The 26,631-nt window shown below is 45.5% G+C and overlaps 1 protein-coding gene across 2 annotated transcripts in view; it reads left to right on the forward strand.

The window, feature by feature from the left end:
- The window catches only part of INPPL1 (inositol polyphosphate phosphatase like 1), an 818,513-nt gene that overhangs the window by 756,470 nt on the left and 35,412 nt on the right, over nucleotides 1–26,631 (forward strand). For both annotated transcript variants that reach the window (XM_069203762.1, XM_069203763.1), the window contains 2 exons: nucleotides 16,554–17,367; nucleotides 24,577–24,710. In XM_069203762.1, coding sequence (XP_069059863.1) covers nucleotides 16,554–17,367; nucleotides 24,577–24,710 — 948 coding nt within the window. The remainder of the gene's footprint in view (nucleotides 1–16,553; nucleotides 17,368–24,576; nucleotides 24,711–26,631) is intronic.

The following is a 26,631-nucleotide window of genomic DNA, read 5'->3' on the forward strand; positions in this document are numbered from 1 at the left end:
ACGAGAACTGTGGACCTGCTGTACAAAGAAAAGTCGCCAAACCCTGCCTGCTGCACCCAGGACCCACTGAGGAGCTACTGGGCAACTGGAAAATCTCTAAAGAACCCCAGAGGACCGCCAGGCTTCACAAATAGCCAGAGAACTCCCTCCAAAATGAAGGTACCACTCTAAAATCCACAAGGGAACCAACAAGCCAGTGAGGCCAGCTTCACTGACCGGCCGCTAACTCTGGAACCAGACGCTGCAGCTGGACCAAACTTCACACCAAAGACTGCAAGGACAAACCCTGCCAGTGGGCCAAGTTTGGTGGCACTGCACCCTCCAGCGTCTGAACTGCACCAATACCCTGGGTATTGGTCACCTGACTTTGAACATCCCGAAAAACAGATGAGTCGCTCGGTATGGAGACCACTGGAGATGGTGTGGCCTTGTCTGGCGTGGGGCGATGTTCTACTCTCTGCGGGACAGGTAAAACCTGTGTCGACGGCTGTGTCGACGGGCGCCCCACCGGTTGCTCTTGCCTCGACGTTGAGTGTCTCGACGTAGAGTGTTTCGACGTCGAACGGCGATCTTTGGACCTCGACCTGCTCGCCGTCGTGTGCCTCGACGTGGAGCGGTGGGAAGCCGACGGCGGATGCCTCTCATGCCGTCGTGGCGATTTGGACGCCGTGTCTCTTGACGTCGGGGGGCGCACAGCCTTTGGCGGCGACCTGGCACGCCGGCGATGGCTCGACGTCGATTGGCGGGCTGCCGTCGACGGAGACCTGCCCCTGTGATGGTGTTCCCTCGACGCAGTCTCCTTCGACGTCACGTCGCTACCACCGTCTCACCGGCATAGATCGCCGTCGACGGGGAACAAACAGGTACTTTCCTACCTGCTGACGTCGACCTAGCCATTCTCTCCTGAGAATGGCCTGCTGGTTGTCTGGGAAGTGAAGAGGACGATGTTTTCTGCCTCTCCTGAAGCCCATGTAGCCTGATCTTTTCTCTGTCCTTCAGAGTCCTCTTTGACATATTCTTGCAGTGCTTACAAGTGTCAGAGCAGTGACTCTGAGGCAGGCACACTATACACAGAGAGTGTGGGTCTGACTGGGCCTTCTTCTTCCCACAAGCAGGGCCTCTGACAAAAAGTGAAGGCATTTTTCTGTCCGGAAAAAACTGCCAAGCTCAGACAAAGATGTTATCTGTCGAATGGAAAAGGAAAAAACGCTTTTTTAAAGGATTTTTCTGAGAAAAACTCAGAAAAACTGAGAGCTCAATGCTCCAGGATCCTCTCAGAAGAAGCCGGAAAAAAGAACCGACCTAACTGTGAACCAACAGTCACCTTTCCTTCACCCCTGAGGCATGGTGGGATACTGGAGGTGCTCAGGGTCTAAAAGGCACGGTGCCAAAGTTTTTATGGTTCTCCTGTGTTAACCTGCATGCAGCCTATTGGCTAAGAATGCTCCATTGTTTTTCAATGCAGTTTTTTCTCTTTTTCTCTAGAGTTTACTGCTGCTTACTTCCCTAAGCCCAGTTTTGGGGGCTTGGGTAGATATTTATTCTCTATTGTAATTTTAAAATTTTTAAAAAAAAACTTCATAGAAATAAAGCATTTTAGCCTGTTTTAACATTATAGCCTGCATTGCTGTTTTACACATGTATAATATGTGTGTATTTTATATATGCTCCGGGGTCCCCGCACAAGGGCGGGAATATTCAATGTTTATGACTTTGATGAGGATACCCCTGGAAGAGAACTAGGATTTACAGGTAAGTAACTTATCCATTTTGACCCTGTGATTCATGTCGAAAGAAAAGTCTGCATGTAGATGATCCACACAAGGATTGTATATACTGTCTACCCCCTCAACATAAGGTGAAAGAGTGTAAAATGTGTCGCACCTTTTCATCTTAAATATTAAAAAATTGCAAGGGTAAACTTTTACTGTGGCTACAAAGGTCAAAAACCTCAACAACTGTCAGCTCAGATGAGGACACTGACTCCTCTGCGACCTCCCACAAAAGGTCATCCAAAACGGAAAGGTCTTCTGACAAAGAACGCTTTAAACATCAAAAAAGGGCTTAAAAAAGTCTCATCATGAGTCTGTCAACGACACAGCTGACCAGGACAGAAAGGAAAAAATCTCCTCTACTCAGTCGGTCCCATCCTTCAACTCCTCCAGAAAGGTCTGGTATGCACTGTACAAAATCCTCTTCAGAGCAGTTAACGGTGAAATCTAAAGTTTTTGACTATGACTTTGGCGACCAGAGCAAAGTACTACCTTAATGTCGACTATGATATCGATTACAACCACGACTCCGTACACCTTTGCCTTAACATCTATTTTGTCAACAAAGGTCTTGTTGACTAAAGCGCCGACAACACCACAGAAGTTAGTCGACTACAGCCCAGTTGATGACGACCCCACCATTGACGGCACTGACTGACTCGACAAAGACATTACCACCACTGACAGCCCTTAAAAGCTCGATCACGACATCGTTGACGATCATAAAAAAAATTAAGATGTTTATTTGTCCAGAGCACACCTTCCAAGTTATCTGCTGGACATAGATGACTCCAACAATGAGGGACCATTTGTAACAGCACATAGTCTCTCGGAACTAAGAGGAAAGTGCCAAGATCAAGATTAGGAAGATGAACAATTTTATGACAAATATTATCTGGAACCCAGGTTTACTGATAAACCTCCTCTTCCGCATGAACATTTCCCTTGTCATGAGCAACCTCATACATGTACCTCTATCTTTATTGCAGGACCTACAGGGCATATTAAAGGATTATCAAACACAATTTCCTGTTCCGTCCTAGCCAGCCACTACTGAACGTTTCATTGCTCCTCTTCATCTGCAATTACCAAAAACTCCATAGCGCATTCCTCCTCCAATGATGCCAAGGATGACTCCAGCATCCACCATTGCTGCTCCCCCTCAGGAGGATCCTTCATCATCTAGCGAAGAAGAAGAAAGCGAGATCCCTGACAATTGCATACACTAAGAATGGGAGGAATACCTACGTCCCACACCATCTTTACCATCCTTACCCCCCAGTAGACTCTCCTCCAGACGATATAGGAGGTCTTCATATTCTAATGGAGAGGGCTGCTAATAGATTTCTGCTTCCAATGACAGTCCATACATCTGACTGTTTTGTGTATGAGTTTACATATTTTAAGGAGCCAGCACAAAAATCAGTGCCTGCTATCCCAATCATGAATTACACCTGACAAGAGGAAATTCAAATCATGCAAAACACAGCAACAGTACCGCTTCCTTGCCTCCAATAGACAAGAAATACAAAGCCCTTGAAGATTCACCAGCTTGTTTAGTGGGCCATCCAAAGCCGGACTTGGTTATTGCACAAGCAGCACAATGCAGCTCAAAAAAATCCTTCTACACCTGTTTCTGCTCCTCCTGATCGTGAAGACAGATGCCTAGACAATATAGGCAAATGTTTCTCTTCGATGTCTGCAGTTACAGTGTGGGGTGGATAATGCTCTGGCCGCCTTAGCCCACACGACTGACAGATGTGGTTGGATATTGGAGCTCTGATCTGGTACCTGAGGACAGACAGATGGAAGCTAAGAAGTTACTGCAAGAGAGCGAGAGAACATCTTTGGAAATAATTGACTGCACAATGGACTTTGTGTCTACGGGATTCTGTCAGATGGCTGCAAAAAAGCAAAAATACTAGACATGGCCTTCAATGGAGAAGCCATTTTTGGGAAACATATAGATGAGGCACTGCAGTCAATAAAAGCTGACACGGAGACAGCAAGGTCACTGGGTACTTCACAGTGCCACAAAATGCCCTTCAGGGAAGCTTGTGGAAGAGGCCTCTCTACATATCGAGGTACTTACCAGCAATTTCAACAACTTTATCACCAAAAATACAGGCTGTTTTACCAACAGCAGTCCTATAGACCACCGCCTACAGCAGCCTACAACAAAGCAAGCCCTCTCATAAAACAGGTCTCTCAAAGGGAAAGATTGCAACAGAAAGTGTGTCTGCTACTCCCGGTACTTCACTACCAGTGGGTGCAAATATTTCCAGTTACATTCATCATTGGTGGAACAGACAAGTGGGTTATAGACCTTGTTCCCCCAAGGTCACACCCTGGAATTAATTCAACAACTGCCTACGACTCCCCAAAAGGTAGTGCACCCACCTAATCTTCACTTACTTCAACAACAAGCCTGCTTCATGTTAAAGAAGGGAGAGCTAGAAAGAGTTCCTCCATCCCAGAAGGGAATGGGATTCTATTCCTGTTTTTACCTAATACAATAGAAATCAGGGGAATGGCGACCCATCCTAGACGTACAGAAGTTGAGCAAGTTCCTACAAAAGCAATCCTTCCGTATGAGGACACTTTCAGACATCCTGAGGCCCCTAAACCACAGGGACCACGTCACAACTCAGATTTGCAAGATTCATATTTCCACCTCCCTATACATCTCAAACATCAAAAATTCCTGAGATTTACAGTAGCGGGCACTTATTACCAGTTAAAGATTCTTCCCTTTGGTTCCAAGTCAGCATCATACATTTTCACTAAATGCCTATATCCTGTGGTGGCTGCACTGAGAAGCTCCGGGCATCAGGTATTTCCACACCTAGACTATTCAAGGCACCGTAGGCCAGTCAAGGGATGGAAATCACTTCAGCTTGCCTGAAGTTATTCAACAACTTTGGGCTAATGAGCAACCATCTCAAAACCTCCACGCTGCCATTGATGCATATAGTATACCTGGGAGCAGTTTTGGACACCATACCGAAAAAAGCTTTCCTATCGAAGGACAAACATAAACTTACAGCATTTAGATTTGAATCTACAAACAAGAAAGTCTGTTTCAGTGCGTCTGTACAAGCTGCCTAGGGATGATGTCCTCATTCATAGATCTCCTGCCGTTTGCTCACTTAAAGATGAGGCCTTTGCAAGAGGACCTCGAGAAGCAGTGGTTGCAAGTAGACGGATCCTTCGACGTACTAATCACAGTCACTCCTCGAATTACATTGCCTCTAAGCTGGTGGGCTTGACCACACCTCCTGGACAAAAGCCTCTCATTCCTACTTCATGTTCCCAACTATGTCATTACCACAGATGCTTCCCTACACAGATGGGGAGGACATCTGAAAGAGTTGTAAATCCTTGGGAAGTGGTCTCCAACTCAGGCCAAGCACATCAACCAGCTGGAACTAAGAGCAATTTTTCTCAGCCTCCTGGCTTTGCTGCCGAGAATAGGAATTGCTTCAGTTATGATATGTACGGACAATACCACCGGCATGTGCTATATCAACAAGCAGGGAGACACAAGATTGTTACCCCTGTCCACGGGATCAATCCACACTGGAAGGGATATTCTTTCTATGAGGCTAGCCAGGACTCGATCTGTTCTTGGAACAACAGAACAGCAAATGCCAGTTCTTTGCAAGCTGACATCCCATCCAGGATCGTGAGGGAATGCTTTTTCGATAAGATGATTCGGATACGTGCATCTATGAGGAGGGGGCTCTAACGTCACCTGCCTGGCCACTCAGATGCTCCCAGAGTTCACTGCCAATCTTGGATACAAGATGGCAGCGCCCTCGGACCCTCTGGAGGAGCTCTGGGCACCACCCCTGGGGTGGTGGTGGACAGGGGAGTGGTGACTCCCCTTTCAATTGTCCAGTTTTGCACCAGAGCAGGCTGTGGGAGTCCCTGAACCAGTGTGGACTGGTTTATGCATACCAGTGGCTTGGGGAGGCTGTTGCTTCTCTCTCCCAAAATAAATCCTTTGTTCTGCCTTCCTCTGCTTGAAGCAGCAGAGGGGCAGAAACCTATCTGAGGGGTGGCAGCAGTGCTGGCTGCCCTGAAAACTCCAGAAGACTGGTAGGAGCAATGCTGGGGGTCCTCTAAGGAGCCCCCAGGGTGCATGGAATCATACAACCAATACTGGCAGCAGTATTGGGGTATGATTTCGACTTGTTTGTTACCAAACATACCCAGGTTCGGAATTACCATTGTGTAGCTGGACATAGGTAGTGACGCATAAAAAGGCATCACCGCACTCACGAAGTCCAGGAAAATGGAGCTGGAGTTCGTGGGGGCACCTCTTCTAGTGCAGGGGTTCCCTCACACACAGGTACCTGCACCCTGCCCTCTGGGCTGAGAGGGCCTGCCATAGGGGTGACTTACAGTGACCTGTTGCAGTGGCCTGTTGAGAAAACGGGTGCGTGCACCCATTTCACGCAGGCAGACATGGCAGGCCTGCAGAACACTTTGCATGGGTTCCCTATGGGTGGCATAATATATGCTGCATCCCATGGGGATCCGCTGGTACCCCAATGCCCTAGGTACCATATACTAAGGACTTATATGGGGGTACCAGTATGTCTCATGTTGGGATAAAAGGGTACAGGTACCAAGTTTTAAGGGAGAGAGCATAACCACTGGGGTCCTGGTTAGCAGGATCCCAGTGGACGCAGTCAAACACAATGACAACAGGCAGAAAATGGGGGTAACCATGCCAAGAAAGAGGGTACTTTCCTACATTGCGTATAACCTTAATCCTAGTGGCCTTATTCCTTCCAAACAAGATGGAGGAATTTGAAAAGTAATGTCCACTTCAGCTTGTCCACCATAGAGGTGGGACTGGTGTGACGTGACTCTCCTCCAAATTAACTAATTGTTCCACCTGTGCTGACGGTAAAAGTGAGATAAGGACAGTGGGGGTCGGTCATTCCCACAATCTGGAGAAACCTGGGTTGCATTTCAAAGGCAGCAAGGCCTTTGAAGCTCCCCACCCTGGACTGTCCAGCCTGCTGTGGACAAGGTGTTATCACCTCTGCCCAGAGCAGGCCTGGGACTCCAAGAGCGTTGACCCTCACCTCAGGGGGCCTGAACTCAGTCTAAGGTGGCTGCTCTGGTTTGAACCAGTCAGTGAACACACTAGTAGCTAGGTAAGTTTTCAAGGAGCACCTCCAAGGTGCCCTCTGTGTACATTTATTAATAAATCCATCACTGGGGTAAGTGAGGGTTTATTATTCTGAGATGTTTGATACCAAACATCCCAGGATTCAGAGAAGCCATCATGTAGCTGGGGAATTCCTAATGACCAGTGTCTAGCACATGCATTTAAAATTGCCTCCTTGTGCACTTCTCGAGTAGGCCTTCATTATTCTAATGAGACTACTGGATTTGAACGGCAGAATCGCCTGCGTGTGGGAGACTGAGTCTAATCACCTACAGGTGACACCTGTTGGCCTAATCCGGATTTTGCGCCGGCTAACTAGCAGTGCCTCATCCCCACCCTACAGCTAGGATGATTGGGCTGCCGAGCGCATGACACAATTGACTCCTCAGGGATATCGTGGTCACTCAGATCGCATCCATTTCTTTCAGTTACATTAGTCTCACATTTACAGGGACAATCAGAGGCAGTATATGTTTCAATAAGGTTTTAATGAAGCACCTGCATCTTAGATAATGCATGCACTGCAATAACCAGGACGATGAAGCATGACAGGATTAAAATAGTGACGAGGATAGTGAAGCATAAAAATAACACTACCATATTGTCACTAGAATCATTGAAATAATTCTTACCTAGGCCATGTTAGAGCACAGCATGTGAAGCTCTAATTCTGCCCTTCAGATTCCCCCGGGAAGACGTCCCTCATACCTGAGCAAGAGGCCTGAAGTCTGCATAAGTAGCTGTAGCTCTAACGCGTATGGGACAGTGAAATGTTTTTATAATGGCTGATGTCCTCAGAAAATGTCCCTACATAAGGATGTGTATGTTTCTATGAATACCAGAGACAAAGCGTTACCAGGTTTACCGGCAACTTATCATAATGCATCCTTGACAAAAGCAGAGAGGGAAATAAATGTCTTGTTTGAGAACGCAGTACTGACCTAGGCAAAGAACACCTAGATAGAAATAAATAAAAGAAGACCGCAAATGTGGCTATTGTTAAAATAATAAACAAAGCTTAATAAAATATATCTAGGTTAAAGTGCACATCTGCAGGCCTAGTTTGCTAAAATAACGTGCATGGAGCTATAACTAAAATGGCTACACAACACACTATGTCTGTTTCGACAGAGACACAGCAGGGACATATTTGCTTATGCATATATGCCTTCACATGTGCCTGAATACACCCAGCTTTAGGGGTGACTTACACCTGGCACATTCAGTGATAAAGGACCAGGCACACAAGGGTGTGCTGCAGGTTGTGTTTTCAGTTTCGCCTGCACCAACACATGCACTCTGCAATGGCAGCACTGTGTGGCTTATGTGAGGGGGCCGCTGAGGGTGGCACAATTGGTGCTGCAGCCCTCAGAGACTTTCCTTAATACCCCCAGTTCCTAGGTACCAGGGTTACCATTTACTAGAGACTTACAGTGGCAGCTAAAGTGTTTGCCAATTGTGCAAAACAACTGTGCAGTTTAAGGGAAAGAGATGTGGTACTAGGGACCTGTTTAGTAGGGACCTAGTGCACTAACAGTCAAAGCCACATAAGAATCCAGGGTAAAAATGGGGGTTAACCATGTTTAAAAAGGGTACTTTTCTACAGTTTCTTAGAGGCTTGCAGCACAACCCCCCCCCCCTCACCACACACACACACACACACGTGCACACACACAACCAGGCCATTCATCATGCACCAGTGAGATCTGAGTCTTGTTCTGGCCTTCTGGATGTGTGCACTTTTTGAGCCTTTGCACAGTACTTTTAGGCTTTTGACCATGAAAACTGTCTTTTAGTCACAATAATATCGGGAAGGAGAGTCTCTTGAATTGCAGACACTCTCAGCACATCCTCTCTGCACCACATTCTACCTAGACAAGCTGGTCTACCGGACATATGCCTCCTTCCTTCCCAAAGTTGTGGCTTCCATCTGTGTAGGCAAAAACATCACCATGCCTAACTCCTTCACTCCGCCTCACCCCGCCAAAGAAGAGACTCCACCATCAGGTTCCAAAGAGCATTGTTCTATCTGGATCACACAAAAGAATTTTGGGTGGACGAAAGGGAAGGCTGTGCAGAAACTGACCATCTCAAGATGGATAGTGCTCTGCCTCAAAATCTGCTACGCATTGGTTAATAAGCAACCCCCTGAGGGTTTGCATGCTGCGTCCACCAAAGCTATGTTGTGACCACTGGTTAGGCTGCAAAGTCCCTATCCTGAATATCTGTCTGGCAGGAATGTGGGCCTTGTGTCACCCGTTTACCAAGCACTACTGTCTGGACAGTCTGGTCTTCACGATGGGCACTTCACCTATTTGGTCCAATAGGAATTTTTGATTTGAAATTGGCTTTGCAGACCCACCACGGGGAGGCATTTCTAGGGTATCTACTCTAAGGTAAGGTAACTGTGACTAGAAGTCTCTATCAGATGAACAAGTTACCTGCCTTCAGTTACGCCTTATCTGGTAGAAACTCTTTCTAGTTTCAGATTCCTCACTGACCATCCCATCCTCCCCACTGTGCAAGCCGATTGCCATGTAAGGGGCACCATTCTCAGGGCCCAGGTGTTTCACACTAGAGGTCAGTTCTCATGGCTCCATGAACTTAGTGTGGAAAGTCACAAAAGTTGCTGTCGTCAGTGTGCCAGGGTGGCACCTTTATGGGTACTGTGGCTGACGCAGAGCAAAAGAATTTCACCTACTGGCACTCAAGGGTACTTCTCAAAAACCTCCAGATCCAGTGGATCCTTGGGATTATTCCAAAGTGAGGAATCTGCAGCTAGATTGAGTCTCTACCAGATAAGCCATTACCAAAAGGTAAGTAACTTGTTCAGCTGGTCGTGCTGTATTGGGACAAAGTCACAAGTTCAGGCTGACTGCAATAGACACGGGCCGGGCACAGGACCAAGTATGCCCTGCTGTGATAATACTTGTGTCCTTTGGAATGAAGATACAAAGTCTGCATCGACCTGCATCGAGGAGCCGTTGAGCTGGAGCTGTGATGCATGGTCCAGCGTCGAGAGGATCGGTGCAGTCGAAGCTGCCAATAAGAAACTGCGATCCTAGTGTGGAGATGTCGCTCTGTGTCGGGTTGATGAAGCCACAGGTCCAGGGCTGCCTTGCAGAGACTTGCATCGCAATGGGTTGGTGCAGGGGAAGCCGTCGATCAGTGGCTGCTGTGCGAGGTCCAGCATTGAGAGGTTACATGCTCCGTTGGTTTGATGAAGCCATCTGTCTGAAATTGGCGATTGGAGCACTTGCTTTGAGATGTGGCGCTCTTCTTCTGTTCCGATTAAACAAAGTCAGAAGCCTGTTGTGTTTCTGTCGCTCAGAACAAGAGGCCAGTTCACTGGCCCTTGGAGACACTCTGGTAGTAACAGTAAGGCAGGCCTCAGGAAGGTGGCTGTCCTCAAACAGCCAGGCAGTCCTTTTTCTTACAGTCCACAGGTCCAAGAGTGTTCTGAAGAGTCGGTCTCAGGGACGAATATTTATACCTGGTGCCAGCTTTAAGTGGGAGAAACTTCTAGACTTCCCCCTACATCTGATTCTGGAATTACCTTCCTTCCCCAGCCCCTAGATGTATGGGATGACAAAAGGCTAGTGTGAAGTTCTGTGAGTGAAGTAGGCACCCCCTATGGAAGCGCAAGTGTGGCAGTTGCCAGACCCCTCCCCATCAACCATCCTGTCAGGATGGCCCATTTTGCCAATACCCAACCCCCTTTGTGACACTGTCAAGGGGGAATACACAAAGGCCTGCTGCCATCTACCCCTATTCATGTGACTCAGCGCACAGACTGTAGGTACCAAATGGTTAGTACAACAAAATAACAAAATGCAAACTTTCTAAAAGTGAAATTTTGAGAATTATGAGTTCAAATTTGGCTTGACCATTAGAGGATTTTAAATTATCATTTTCTAGAGACCAAAGATGACAATTCTACCTGTTCCCAAGCAAACAATGCCACTCATCAAATGTAATAAGGTAACCCAATATTATTCTTTGGGAGAGATGGTCCTTGCAGTAGTGAAAAATGAATTCATGAGTTATTTCTGTACCAAGACACATAAAAATGTTTAAAAAGTCACGTCAAACATTTTAAATATAGTGCACCATCCCTATGGGTTGATTATTTTTGTTTTTGTTTTTTTTTGTCAAATTAACTAGTGCGAAGAAAACAAAGGTTGTCCAAAAGCTCACCCTATCACAATGGATTGTTCTTTTCACTGGTGTTGGCAAAATGTATTTTTCTCTGTTCCTTTGGACTCATTCTACTGGGGTATAGACCACTACTACAGCCATAACACAAAATATTCCTGTTTTGTACATCTGCCAAGCTACCAAGTTGTCCTCAGTCCATACTTTCATCAGTTGCTGCTGTTTCGGCTCATGAGTCTGCAGGGAGAGTTGTTTTGCAAGCCCTGCTCTGCAGACTTTTAAGGTGTAAAGCCTACAATGCAGACCCTCCTCCTTTGTTTTGATTCACAAGGTGAGGAATATGCAGCTAGAAGTATCCATCAGGAGAACAGTTTACTTGCTAATGCTTTTTCTGGTGGATACTTGAATCTGATAGAGACTTCTAGTTGCAGATTACTTACCTATGAATTTCCTTCAGGCTTCAGCTTGATCTGAGAATGTTCGGAGCAGTACCCCTGCGTGCAGTTAGGTGATGTCAATTGACTCTGCATCCATCGTTGGTGTTTGTGCTGGATATGACGTTGCTAGTCCTATATAGGTGCCACCCCTGCGCTCTGATGTCTGGTCCTGTATAGGTGCCACCCCGGCGCTCTGATGTCAGTTCTTTTGTTTCCACACCAACTAATGTCAATCCTAACAGAGCTAGCCCTCAGTCACTTTTTGAATGGCCTTTTTTCGACTTTTGTCAAAGACTTTTTTGAGTTTTCTACTCCTGGTGCATTGAGGATGTCATCCAGGAAGGCCAGCTTTAAGCCCTGTGGGTCATGTCACTGGTGATGTCAGTGACGGATCAGCACCTAATGTGTCTTTGGTGCCTGGAGCGCTACCACGACCCGATGTCATGCTCCAGGTGTCGGGCTAGGCATCCAAAGGATTTGAGGAAGCGGTCCCTGAGGCTGATGGTGGTCCGACATTAGACTTCACACAAGTCAAGGTCCCTGTTGAGAGGAAGATTCCTGGAGGGATTGCTGAGTCTTCCATCCTCGTCAGCCCACTTCAAGTCCTCGGGACGATCAGGTAAGTCGAGGCATAAGACAAGCAAGAAGTTGAAGCGTTCTTCAACTTCTCCTCATCCGTTGGCTGAGTTTCTGGGAGCCGGAGTGACCCTGGCCAACTTCAAGAATTTTATGAGGCTGTGTGCCTCATTTTTGGACAACCCGACTCTGCTGGACTCCTAACACGGAGCCAGATGGGCGTCGTATGATGACAACTCCGATGCTGGCAGGAGCCTCGCCTCCCATGTTGGATCCTGAGCCCCTTTCTTATGGCATAAGTTATGGTGAGGACTGGGGGTGGTTGCTAGACCCTTTAGAATACCAGATACAAAACCCTATGAACTGGCTTACAAACTTGGGGAGGCCAGCAGACTGGATACTTCTCCAGATACTAGCATATGAATGCCCCCCTCCCTGTCCCACCCTCATTGGCAGCAACCTCTAAGCCTTCAGAGTCTGACTTCTCACCAGGGGCCATTCAGAGGCAGGATTCACCATCACCTGCTCCACTGACAATCCATCACGTTAGACAGGTGGGTTTTGTAGATAGTCCTAAGGGGCTACACCCTCCCCTTCGAGGCTACCCCTCCATCCATGCCGCCATCATACAATCAGATGACGGAGGATCACCTATCCCTTCTCCATGAGGAAGTTACATCTCTATTGGCCAATGGAGCCGTAGAGAGAGATTCCTAGCCAGAAGTGGGTTGTGGTTGCTATTCCCGCTACTTTCTGGTACCCAAAAAGGACAAGGGCCTCTGCCTTTGATCCCCCAATCTCTTCCTCAAGAAAGAGAAGTTCAAAATGCTCACTTTGGCTCAGGTATTTTCTGCCCTTTACCCAGGAGAGAGGATAATAGCCTTGGACTGCAGGACGCTTAGTTACATATTCCCGTTCTGTCTGCCCAAAGACGTTACTTGTGCTTCACGGTAGGCCATAGGCACTTTCAGTTCACAGAGCTCCCCATTGGCCTTACCAGCACCACTCGGGTATTCACCAAGGTGATGGTCACAGCTCATCTGCGCAGATCAGGGGTTCCAGTCTTTGCCCTATCTCGACGACTGGCTGTTGAAGGCGGGCTCGCTCCAGGCTATTGTCTCCCATCTCCAGACTACGGCGGTCCTCCTGCATTCGCTGGGGTTCACTGTAAACGTACTGAAGTCACACCTGACTCCCTCTCACACGCTCCCTTTCATTGGAGGTATTCTGGACACAGTGCAATTTCAGGCTTATCCTCCAAAACAGCATGACAAGGATATCCAGGCAATGATGCTGATGTTTCAGCCTCTATCCTGGATTTCGATGAGAATGACTCTGAGGCTGCTAGGCCTCATGGCCTCCTGCATCCTGCTGGTGACTAATGCCAGATGGCATATGTGGGCTCTGCAGTGGGAGCTGAAGTTCCAGTGGGTGCAGCATCAGGGGAATCTCTCTCGCAAGGTCCGATCTCAGAGGGACCTGGGCACGATCTGCAGTGGTAGTTAACGAACCACGATTGGGTCAGAGGCAGATCCCTCTTGCTTCCCCAACCAGATCTGACAGTAGTGGCAGACGCATCACTCCTAGGAAGAGGTGGCGATGTGGGGGAGGTGGAGATGGAGGCATCTGGTCTCCAGAGGAGTCTGCCCTTCACATCAACCTGTTGGAGCTCCATGATATCCGGCTAGCATTGAAGGCATTTTTTCCCTCTGTCAAGAGAATAATGGTGCAGGTGTTCACACCACCACCTTTGGTATTGCAAGAAGCAGGGCGAAGTGAGGTCATGGACCCTTTGTCAAGAGTCTCTGCGCCTCCGAACATGGCTGGAAAAGCATGGCATATCCCTGGTGGTTCAACGTCTGACGGGTTCTGTAAACGCCAGAGCAGCTGAACTCAGCTGAAAATGTCTTCTGGATCTTAAATCGAGTCTCCATCTGGAGATGGTGAAAGATCTCTTTCAGCAATGGGAGAGCCTTGGTTGGATCTGTTCACCTCTGCAGAGAACGCGCAGTGACAGCAGTTTTGTGCGTTGATGTTTCCAAGGCGGCAGTCGGTTGGAGATGCTTTTCATCTCGAATGGAACTCTGGCCTCCTATACGTTTTTCCACCCATACCACTTCTACTCAGAGTTTCAAGAAGATCAAGATTGGCTGGTTCCACTTAATCCTTGTGGCACTGGACTGGGCATGGAGAGTCTGGAATCCCGATCTGTAGAGTGTGTTAATCGATCCTCCAATCCGACGGACCCTTCGGGAGGTTCTTCTGTTGCAGCAACAGGGAAGGATTCTGCACCCAAACCTATCCACTCTGCCTTCTTGCGTGGCGATTGAGCGGCGACAGGTGACAGCTTTGAATCTTCCACCCAAAGTCTGTAACATTCTCTTGGCAGCCAGGCGTTCCTCCTTCCAAACGGTAAAATCTTTTTGTTGGAAGAAATTTGTGGCATGGTGCACAGACAAGTCTGTTGATGCCCTTTCTGCCCCACTCTCTGAGTTTCTGTTGTTTATACTCAGGGCTCTAGTATGGGCACTGTCAAAGATTATTTATCTGCAGTTTCTGCATTTGTGAGGTTGCCTGATCAACCTCCAAGTCCCCTATTGTAAATAGGTTCTTTAAAGTCCTTACAGATATGTTTCCTCCAGCCCTATTCATTATGCCCCAATGGAATTTGAATTTGGGCTTGACCTTTCTGATGTGCGCTACATTCGAGCCTCTACACAGTTGTCCTCTCAGGCTTCTCACTTTGAAAACTGCCTTTCATTACATCTGTCTGCACAGTAAGTGAGTTGTAGGCAAGTGGTGCTATGCACTAGGGCCTCTTTTCTGCCAAAAGTTGTAGGCCCTTTCATGTAGGCCAATCCATCACCTTGCCTACTTTTTACACATCCCCACATCCTTCTAAGAAAGAGGAGTGACTACTCCGCCTCGACCCAAAAACAGCATTGGCGTGCTACCTTGATCGTACAAAAGAGTTCCGGGTGGGTGATCAGCACTTTGTCCGTAATGTGGGTGCGAAAGAAGGTTGGGCAGTGCAGAAGCAGACTATCTCCAGATAGCTCATTCTCTGTTTTAAGAACTGCTACGCACTGGCCAAAAAGAAACCCCCTGAAGGCTTGCATGCTCTTTCTACTTGAACTACTCCTGTGACCACTGTGTTAGCATGCAGATTTCCAGTCCTTGATATCTGTCAGGCAGCAACATAGGCATCCTTGCACACGTTCACCAAACATTAATGCCTGGAGAGTCAGATCCGTAGGGATGGGTACTTTGCTAATTCGGTCCTGAAGAACTTTCTAATGTGATCTTGGTTCTCAGACCCTTCTATGGGGATGGTATAGCTTGGGTATCTATTCACATGTAAGGAATCTGCAACTAGAAGTTTTTGTCAGATGAACAAGCTACTTACCTTTGGTAATGCCTTATCTGGGAGAGACATTTTCTAGTTGCAGGTTCCTTATCGACCCACCCAACCTCCCTGCTCTGCAAATTGATTTCTAGGGACAGGGACTCCCCTTTCAGGGTCTTAGTTTTGACACACCAGCAGTCAGTGTTCTTCATGGCTCTGCGCTTCTGGTGTGGAAAGTCATGAAAAGAAACTGACGTCAGTTCGTCAGAGTGGCGCCTATATAGGACCCGCGATGTTACATCTGGCACGGAGATGCCAACGACGGACGTGGAGCTGATCAACGCCACCTAATGTCGTGCAGGGTTACTGCTCAGAAATCCCTCAGAATCAAGCTAAAACCAGGGGGAAATTCACAGGTTAAGGAATCTGCAACTAGAATGTGTCTCTACCACATAAGGCACATAAGGTGTTATCGATGGTAACCCCCCTCCTCATCGTACTGCCGTGTTTACGTTCTGATGCAGTAAAAGCTCCAAATTAGGAATCCAACGCTCTGAATATTATCAATTTGCCAGTTAATCTCTGTGTCTCATGGCATAGAAAATGTCATCAAAGTAACTGATGTCAGCGCGCAGGGGTAGCGCCTGTGCTTGGCTCTGAGGACACACATCTGAAGGCAAGACAGAGTCATAACAGACACTGATTGCACCATCTGCCAGTGCCCAGGAGCTGGTGTTTTCCAGATCGAGGATGGTGCCAGGGAAGATCGACAAAATGAGGAATATGTGGTTAGATAGAGTATCCACCTGAAAGAGCATTAACACAGATAAGTACCTTATTTGATTTGTAGTTTTCTCACCTATGTTCTTAGTACTGTGCATGTTGTGACATTTATCTGCTGCACTGATAGTTTACAACACAAGCAATTGTGATAAATTATCTTGAGCTAGATTACTTAAAGAGCTTAGAGTTAATGTTATATAAGTTGGGCTCCTTGGGGTCCTCTTATGTGTTCCACGCAAGTCTCCATACATTGAGAACAGATTAAAATGTTTAAGTTCTTAATTTATTTTTTGCTATAGGACAAAACAGGATGCGCAGACAGATCTGGAGGGAACTGGTATGAAGAACTGTTTCAATAACCCTGCCTACTATGTGCTCGAAGGGGTACCACACCAGCTTCTCACAGCAGACAACCAGAGTCCACTGACACTGACGAAGCCTCCTGCTTCAAAGAATAAAGTTCAGATCACTGTGCCTGTACAGCTTGAAAAGCGTCACCAGCCCTCATCAAGTCATCCACAAACTCAAGGTGAGGAGAGTTCCTCAGATGATGATGTGGGCACTATGAACCTCCCACCACCAGATTTTCCTCCTCCACCTCTCCCCAAGTGTGTGGAGATTGAAATGGTTGAGAATCCTTTTTATGCCTCTTCAAAAGAGATGCAAGGCTTTACTGTACCCAAGGGTAGTGTTGGTAGAGAAGAGATGAGTGCCAGGACTGGAGCCACCAAGCCTAAGCCTGGAGTTGGCTTTTGTGAAACTCTTGAGCCTAAGTTGCCTTCTAAACATAACCCAGTGCCTTCCCACACTTCAGTGCCTCATGTAGGGGTGACATTTGGCTCGGAGCCCCATAACAGCATGAGGCAAACACAAAGTACTGTCGATGATCATTCCTTCTCGGTGTTGCAGATGGCCAGGACACTGAGCGAAGTAGACTATTCTAGCAGCAAGAGTGGCCCTGTGGGGAGAGGACAACTTGGGAGAACTCACCACCTGCCCGATAGAGGGCCAATGGACTTCCCTCTGAGAGGCTTTCACTCGGATTACAGCCAGCCAATGAGCTTTCCACCACGGTGCATCCGGGAAAGCATCAAAGAAGTTGTTGATGAAGAGGTAAGGCAGAGCTCTACTATTGTAGGATGACATCTATGTTAATGGCACGGTTGTGTCATCATCTTTGGCATAATTGCTTTTATTTGTATTTTTAATAACATATCTCAGAAATACATACTAACATAAAAAAATATTTCTTGTTTATATGCACCATGTAGAAATACCATTTTGTTCATGCATTCACCAAGACATCTGTACATTATTCTTAGGGTATGGGGGCTTTTGTGCCTGTAAATGCTGTAGCGGGTTTCTTGGTTTGGCATCTTTATGAGGAAGGTAATTTAGCATAACACGTTGTCCAGATGTTGAATGAAATGTGCTAAATTTGCACATGTAAGAGTCTTTTATGACGTAGTGTTTTGTCCAGACATTGTAATATTTCTGATTACTTACCTGGGCTGGACACCATACAGATATGGAATAGAAACAGTGTTCAAGGGCAGCTGACTTTTATAGTCTTAATCTTAATGGAATAACATGCTCTGGAGTGCCAGGCTCAGGCATCCATAATTTGAATCTGTGCTTCGTATATGTATTTTAGTGTGCTTCTGAATTTACATTGAATTATCCAAAGTGATAGTTCAATATAATAATGTCCTACGTTGGAGAAATGTTGTACAACTAAGCACTACAATTTGAGGCCTTGCAGTAAAGTGACTAAGATTCATCCTGATTTGAAGAGATTGTGGGAGCAGCAGGCCACCTTTGCCGTAGAGATAGTGAACTAAGTACAGAGAAGAGGAAATGCAAAAGACAATTAGAAACCAAGTGAAATCCTGTCCAACCTTTTGAGCTTTCAAGTGAAGACGCTTATGAGACACTCTCCACCTGAAATCTCCAAGAATAAGTAGACATTTAAATACTGTGACATGATGTGAATCCTGAAACAAACTGGACATGCTTTGGCAAACCTAAAAATATTTTCCAGAATTTCTGCAAAAGAATTTGTTTTATGTGCAACACCAGTGGAGGCAGACAAACTATAAAAAAGAATTTCATATACTGAGAGAGGAAAACTTGTACTAAGGGTGATGAAGAGATAAATTATGTGTTGACATTTGTTTCTTATGAGGGTATGAAGCAGAAGTGTAGGGCAATTCTGATGAGGTGTATCTTAAAGGCAAAGATTCTCATTCAGATTTCACGAAAATCTACTTCATCTCTGGTGCAATCTCTTCATTATTTAGAAGTAGAAGCGATTATCGATAACAATAAAGCTAAAGTGTATCCTTGGGGGAGAGAGACTGTTACCTATACTTTTGAAATGTCAATCTCCAACAAAAGGTCCTCATCCGACAGTGATAAGTGTCATCTCTACCGGGCTCAATGGCATCCTGCATCTTTTTAACGCTGAATGCCCTCCTCCACATGAAACCACTACAAAAGTTTCTAGAAGATCAGTGGAGCTAGTATTTGAGCAATTGGGAAGGCAATATCACCCTTTCCCACATAGCAAAATCTCTCAAATGGTGGCGTCGATCGAAAAGTCTCTTCTTTGGAATGCCACTTCATCAGGGGGATCCCATAACAGACAATAGTGATCACATTCACATACAGGGAATGTGCTCCATCAAAGAAATTACATACCACCTCAGCCTTCTGGAACTGAGAGCTGTTCCCTTGGCCCCGAAATCTTTCCAACTCTCTTTCAAGACTGACTCACTCCTTGTTCAGACTGGCAACACAACAGCAGTGTACTATCTGAACAAACAAGGAGGAATGAGGTTCAGGGCCTTATCATTTGAATCCCAAACCATATGGAAGTAGTTGCTGGCCAGAAGCCCAAGTATCATTGCAGCCCATCCTCCAGGTGTCCAGAACACCCATGTGATTCCCTCAGCAGATCTTTTCAAGAAAATCACAAATGGGTCCTCAATGACTGACATTAACAATGTCTTCTGTGCCTGGCATTTCCCAAATATAGATTTCTTTCCTATCACAGAGAACAAAAATTGCCCTGACTTTCCCTTGAGGTTCTCCCAACCTGGGACAAAGGGTAATGCCCTATGATTTACCGGTCCAGCAATTTTCTCTACCCATTTCCATCGATACCCCTGATTCCAGCTGTGATCATCAACCTGTCTTGCTTGACAGCGAGATTGATTTTGCTAGCTCCTGAGTGGCCCCAGCAGTGGTAGCTCACAGATCTTCTGTACATGTCTGAACAGATGGGACCTTCTCATCGGGTTCGGAGGCCAAATGGTTCATCTCAACCTTCCGTCTTTGAGTTTGGTAGTCTAACAGTTTCTTGTGAATTATTACCTTTGTGGTACTGGTCTAACCACATCTTAACAATCTATATCCAGATTGTGCCATCAAAAAGCAAACAAAACTTTACAGATAAACCAACAGCAGCCCGTTCCACCAGAGGTATGAGACTACTGCTTTAATAAGGAATATTCCCATTGTGGAAATCTACAAGGCAGCCACATGAAGGTCTGTTCACATCTTAACAATACATTATTGTCTTGATTGAGATGCTAGAACTGATGCATAAGTGGGACAAGCCTCCTTAAGGAATCACTTTGCATAGTTACTTCTGCTGGTCATATTTTCCTCATCCACTACCTTTTTGGAGATGGCTTGCTACTCTGTTCAGTGCTTATGGTTATCAATGGTTTCTTACCTCTAATACTAGTTCTTTCTCAATCTCGACTGAAATCGTAAGCAACCCTCCCTTCTCCCTGGTGTAAAGGGATAAAGATAATTAACAGACATTCAGCTTTTTAGTAGTCCTCTCTATTTCTTTGTAAAAACAGAACTGAGGTAACTGCCATCTACTGGGCATGGAGGGTTAATGGTGGGCTGTCAGCCCTTAAAGGTTAGTGGAAATCTACATTGCCCTATTCTTTTTTCCCCGTTTCTTTTAAAGAAGGTTTATGAATGAGATTTATAGGAGGAAATGATCTATTTTCTAGTCATTTCCCCTATGTTTTATTATTAATTTGGCTTTTGTTAAAAGTAAAGTAATCAATCAATATAGCCTATTTTATAGGCCACAAAACACCTCTAAAAGATTATATGTTTAATCTTGGCCTTCCAGAATAAAGAGAAGATCTCCACTTAAGAAGATGTATTTTAAAGAAGTGCTCTGCGAACCCCACACATGGGTGGCACTTTTCAGTGCTCATGATTTCAGTTGGAGTCTTCTGAGAGAGAACTGGGGTTACAGATAAGAATCATTACTACTTTTCTTTTGTATCTGAAGAAATAAAAATCCACGTTTAATAGCTCACTACAGTTGGGAGAATTAACTGGTTAAAATGTTTCTTTTGCCAAGATTTCTGTGCCGAAAATTTCATAGAAATCCCGGATAAGTGTCTTAATGAGCATCAAGGGATGGTCCCAGTTTTTATCTGTGCTAAGAACAATCCAGGAATTAAACTAAAAAATGGAAGAAGTGAAAAGTACAGGAGGCTGTGGCCTGGCAGATTTTTAAAAGTATTACAGAGTTGCAATTATAAACAGTTTTAATAGTAGTGCTTGAGGAAGAGGAAGGTTGAATCGTTATGATCCGGTAAAATTGTAATCCCCTTATTGCTTCAAGAAAGTAAGATTGAAACCCTTCAATCACTTGGCAAACCCGATCCCTAAATTCCCTGGTATTCTACAAGTGGGTCCTTACACAGTGTTGTTGGATATGTTACTCCCTTAACTGCCTTACTGTCATACCTGTATATCATGTACATTTCTACCAAGTACTTCCTTGTGATGTATGCATATCAGTGAGTTTGGAGGCACCTTTTTTCGTTTGAGGGATCCTAAGGAATAAACTTGAACAGTGAATTGATGATGAATGAACTCCTAGAGGGGTAGATGCCCTGCTTGGAATCTCTGTGAGGAAAGCGATTAATTCAGAGAAGGTTCCCATGCTATAGATATAAGAAATTTGGGACCTGTCTGAAAAAGTATACATCTGAAGTTGGAGCCTCTATTGTTCCACAGACTGAATCCTGTGGGTTTTCCGCTTACCGTTGAGTCCTGCTGAAGACCCGCTTTAGAGCCTGGAGTTAGCCCTACTGTTGCGTCGGGTCGAAACATCAAGATTATGTTTTAGCTTGGATTGGTTTACGAAGTCCATCAGAGGACTATGTGGATTAGGGGAATGCTATCCAGATGAAATGGGATCTATTTAACTGTGTAATGGTCAACCAACAGGCTTTTTAAACTAAAATATTTTCGTATAAATGTTGCAGCTATATTGCTGGTTTCCATGTCTTAAATCACAAGCACCTTACTTTTGCACTTTTTCTGTCCTCTTTTTCTTTTTTTTTTGTTCTTTTGTGGTAGGGGAATTTAGATTGATAAAAATGTTTTTTGTTTTTAAAATTGTGGAGTGAATAATTAAAATGGTATATTTTGTTATATGGAGTAATTTGTTTTTCTATCTGTTTGATTATTTGTTATGCTATGTTGCATGGTTAATGTATGATCTAAACTCCGGATGGACTAATGTAGTTTTGTATTATCGACATGGGCCCGAAGCACAAATATCAAGTGAAGTGCATCCCCAATGTTGGTACAACCGGGATTAAGGTATCTATTAAAGGAGTAAGCAGACTTCCTTAGGGCAAGGGTTTGATACTTAAATTAAGTTTATTATTCAGGTACTATGGTATTGAAAGCACAGACAGCAGAAGGTCTGTATATAAGAGTTATGAGCAGCTAAGAAAGAAACTTGTACTGTAGATACTTACATTTCTCGCACTATCCTCGAATAAAAGATGGTTATGAATCATTCAAGCATGTTTCTTAGTGCCCCAGGGCACTATCAGTGGGTTACAGAAAATACAAGTGATGCGTGTGATTAGCAATGTACATGCTTCAGAGAAATGGGGCAGTGAGTGTGGATGCACAAAAGGAGTATGTTTGGGAAAGGTAATTCCTAATGCATCAGTTACCCATGGTACAAGGAGTTACACAATCGTGTTATAATGGTTTTCACCTTTATTATACTCCTGAATGGGTCAGGGATGGATAACAAGATACATGTTATTGGTAATCTGTGATTGGTTTCCTGAAGTTTGTTGCAAACTGTTCAAAGATCAATTTGCTTTGAGTCAGTGTTCAGTTTTGTTCAACATTCCGTAATGCAAAATGTCTAGGGCACGTATAATAATCCTAATAGATGGGGAGTAATCAGCAACATGGAAGCAATTAAAATGTATTGCTGTATCTATTGCCTATAGTGTCATAGTGAAACACTGGAGAAACCCTAAAATACCGTGGAGTCCCGTTTGAAATTAAATACACAGTATGCTGTTAGAAAAAAGAGATGTATTCAAAACAGGATTGTTTTAATATGTTTGAAAATAAATAGGGGGGCCTGTTAGATATGTATTTTGTCCTCCCCTTTTGTCTTCCATGGATCGCATCACAGATTACAGTTTTTTTTTGTCTTATGAGACCCTTTAAGGAGATGCTGGGGGCAGTATCCAAGGAACTGAATTGAACTTTTTAAGATGTTCTGTTGTAAGTTGTGTTTTCTAATTTAAATTGGTGAATAAATAATAGAAATGAGCCTCCACTTGGCACCAGTTGATTTTTCACTATTTTATATTTACGAACACTGTTTTCTTGTCGATGATTGTCGCGATAGATGTTAGCCACAACCAGACTGTAATCCCACTCAAACATGGACATTGGAGCCATCCTTGTTGCTTTCTGAAACATATGCGATAATCATTTTTCCATCACTTTTGTCTTTCTTGGTATGCATGAATTTTTCAACACCACTAATTACTTTACTATTAGACAGTGCCTTTGCAGCTGTAAGTCAAACGGAAAGCGTTGGACATCCATTGTTGCTCACTTTCTCTAGAGCACATTTGCACCCTCTTCACCATAGTCAGTAAGCCCAAAGTCCTTATTCGCATGAATGACAACACCAGCGTATTCTAAAGTCTCATCTAACTTATGTGAAATTCTGGGTTCAATGCAATCAAGATAGAAATCCTTTTCATTGGCAGGTTCCACTTCATAAAAAGCTTCCATATGATAACGAATTCTTCCACTGAGGATACTTTCATACAGTATCTAGTAGGTAACTATTTTAAAGTGATTCAGCCTAGAGGTTTTTTACAATTTACTAGATTCTTGTAGTACTTGAGAAATCGGAATCAATTCTCAGGTTAGTCCCAAGTAAGGTTTGGTTTGGCTTGACTTTCCCAAAGTTCATTTTTTCCCAGATTTTTTCCCAGATTATTTCTTGGTACTCCGATATCGAGCAGGATCATGTCTAAAAGGGAAAGATGTGATCAGAGTAGCTGGGTTTACTTAGCTTTCTAAAGTTCAAGTAATTGGTATGGCAGAGCTATAAATGAGTTAGCGCTATTAGCACTAGAGAGATTTGGCTAACTTTGTGTTGTCACTAAGTGTGGCTCAACAAAATTCTCCTGTTGAGTTCACCAGAGTGCCCCAAATGGGTGCATTGGAATTTCACCTTCAGAAACTCATAAGCATTCTCAAAACATAACTTGGTGGACAACTCATAAAGCCTTAAAAGCCACATAAGATTAAATTGACAGCCGGTGTAGAGTGATCTTACCCGTTTGCTGCTGCATTTTGAACCACCTTGGAGTTTGTGAAGAAAGCCTTTAGAACATCCCCAGTAGATGAAATTACAGTACATAGGTGCTGAGCTACTTAGGTCTTTGACCACCTTTATTCAACTGAAGGGACTATAACCGGGAGCAACCACACAAGAGCTTCAGCTGAAAAAAAATGGCTGACCAAAGCCACTCTTGAGATGTGGAACAGTAGCAGAAGGTTTTCATTCATATCAAAGGCAGGTCTGTGACTGTCTTTAGGTGAGTGTCTTAGTGAAGCATGTTGGATAAGATCTGAAATTGAGACCTTTCTAAGTATGTTCATAAGCAGACTACCCGTGGGCAAGAAAGCGGTTCTAAGTCAATTTTCAATGTGTTAAGAAAGGCACCGAAGTAGAGCCTGGATGGCCAGGGGACTGCTAAAATCTGGGTTTCACTTGTGATGTAGCTTAGCAATTGCTGAAGCACTCTGCAAAGCTGAAGAATAATGGAACATCTATGCCACTTGTCTTGTTTCTTTGGATCCCTGAGCTACTGCACCACTGCATATGCATTGCACACAGGAGCAACCCACTGTCCCACACTCCCCATTTCTCTCTTTGCAGTATGCTGAAATAATGTGCCACCAATTGCTTCTTTTTTCATCCTCTTTCCTACTCAGGCTTTGTACCAGAGTGAACGAAGTAGTTCGAGTTTGAGTGAGTCTGGCGTCGGAGACTGGTTACGAGCAATCGGGCTTGAACGCTATGAGGCAGGACTGATCCATAATGGCTGGGATGATCTGGAGTTCCTGAGGTAAGCTTTGATGTAATTGAAGCCGGTGTGGGGATGGTCAGGCAGAGTGGGCAGGCTGTGTCCCCATGTTTGCCATCTTTTCAGAGAATCATTTCTCTGGATGAAAGGGCTGCTAGACCAAAGTAAACCTTCCTTTTCACGTACCTTGTTGAATGGATGCTTGATTAGGGATTAATAAACATTTCAGAGCACTAATTCAACTACCTCTTGATTATTTAATCAATAAGTACTTTGCTGACTGGAAGTATTTGCTTGATGAGTGTTAATATGCATCATTCTGATGGATACAACTACCTGTGGATTCCTCACCTCATGAATACTCCCATGGCGCCAGCATTCGACGGAAATCTTCTTACTAGTCTCTGCACGTCGACGAGGACGTCACTCTAGCCCACGCGACGCCGTCTGACGTCATACAGGCAATAAGAGGTCCTCGACGACGTGCGGACGTCAGTTCCCTTTTTTCCGTGCATTCGAAACGGTTATCTTCGAGGGAGCAACTGTTACTCTTGCGGTTACAGTGTATATCTTGCTGCGTAGTCTTTCGCTGTGGTAATAATGTCGCAGAGAAAGTCTGGATTTAAGCCTTGTCGTGAGTGTGGGGGCAAGATGTCGGTGACGGATCCTCATTCCGATTGCCTTTGGTGTTTGAGCTCCGACCACGACGTCTCGACTTGTGATTCATGTCAGCACATGAATCCAAAGGCCCTCAAGGAACGTGAGGCGAAGCTGTTTATGGCCAAGTCAAAGGAGAAACATCACAAGAAGTCTTCTTCCCCAAGACATCGGCATCATCGAGACTCCCGGCGCCGTAGAGAATCTCGGCGTCATTCAAAGGAGACTCGTTCCAGGTCTTAGGATCGGCGCCGAAGGACATGGGAGGTCAGTCCCACGGTTACGCCGCATCCTTCGACGCCGTTGCCCTCTCCGGCGTCTCCAACTTCACCTGGACAGGCGTCGGTGATTGAGGTATTGGAGCCTCAAGTGTTTTCTCCGGTGGCTTCAGAAGGATTGGCCCCGGGGATTTCCATCCCGTCGACGTCGGGATTTCGGCCTGTGACTCCGGTGGGTCCATCTGCTTCAGCTGCTCTTCCGTCGGCGCCGAAGTTACCTGTGGCGCCGGACGCGGCGTCGGTGGCTTCTGAAGATCGGCGCCGATCTTCGACTTCGGCGGAGGCATTGTCGACTCCGCGTATTGAGCAACGACTTCATTCAAGGAGACGTGCTCTCCGTGTATTAGAAGAGCAGGAGTACCAACGAGCCCTAGAGGAAGGAGAGCTAGAGGACTCGGGTGATGGGCTGCGTGGACTGGAGTCGGCCAGTGGGCTGGACACTTCCCCTGAGTGGGACCTTTCGTCCCCGGGGGAATATACTGAGGAGGCTGCTTCCTTTCATGCAGTGGTACGGAAGGCAGCTAGTTTTTTGGACCTGCCTTTGCCGATGGTGGAGGCAAAACAAAACCTTTTAACAGAGGTGTTACATCCGGCCGCGGCGGAGCCTCTGTTACCATTTAATGACGCTCTGCTGGATCCGGTGTTAGAGGTGTGGAAGAGGCCGGCATCTTCCCCAGCAGTTCACAGAGCCGTGTCCAGGAGGTATCGGACGGCTCCAACTGACCCTGGTTTCCTATCTAGGCACCCTACGCCGGAGAGCTTGGTGGTGCAGGCCTCCTGTTCGTCCAAGTCAGCGCCTGGTTCTTTTCCGACGGTGCCTGGGGACAGAGATTCAAAGAAGCTAGAGGCGCAGTCGAAGAAGATTTTTTCATCCTGCAGTCTGGCGTTAAAAGCCACCAATGCAACCTGTATCCTGGGGAGGTATATTCATGCTCTGATGGATGACATTTCCTCTTCGTTTACAGAGCTTCCCCAGGGTCTTTTGGATCTTGTCTCAAATGCCCAGGCTGCTGCGACCCAAATTATCC

Source organism: Pleurodeles waltl, chromosome 8, assembly GCF_031143425.1.
Source record: "Pleurodeles waltl isolate 20211129_DDA chromosome 8, aPleWal1.hap1.20221129, whole genome shotgun sequence".
NCBI classification, from domain to species: Eukaryota; Metazoa; Chordata; class Amphibia; order Caudata; family Salamandridae; genus Pleurodeles; species Pleurodeles waltl.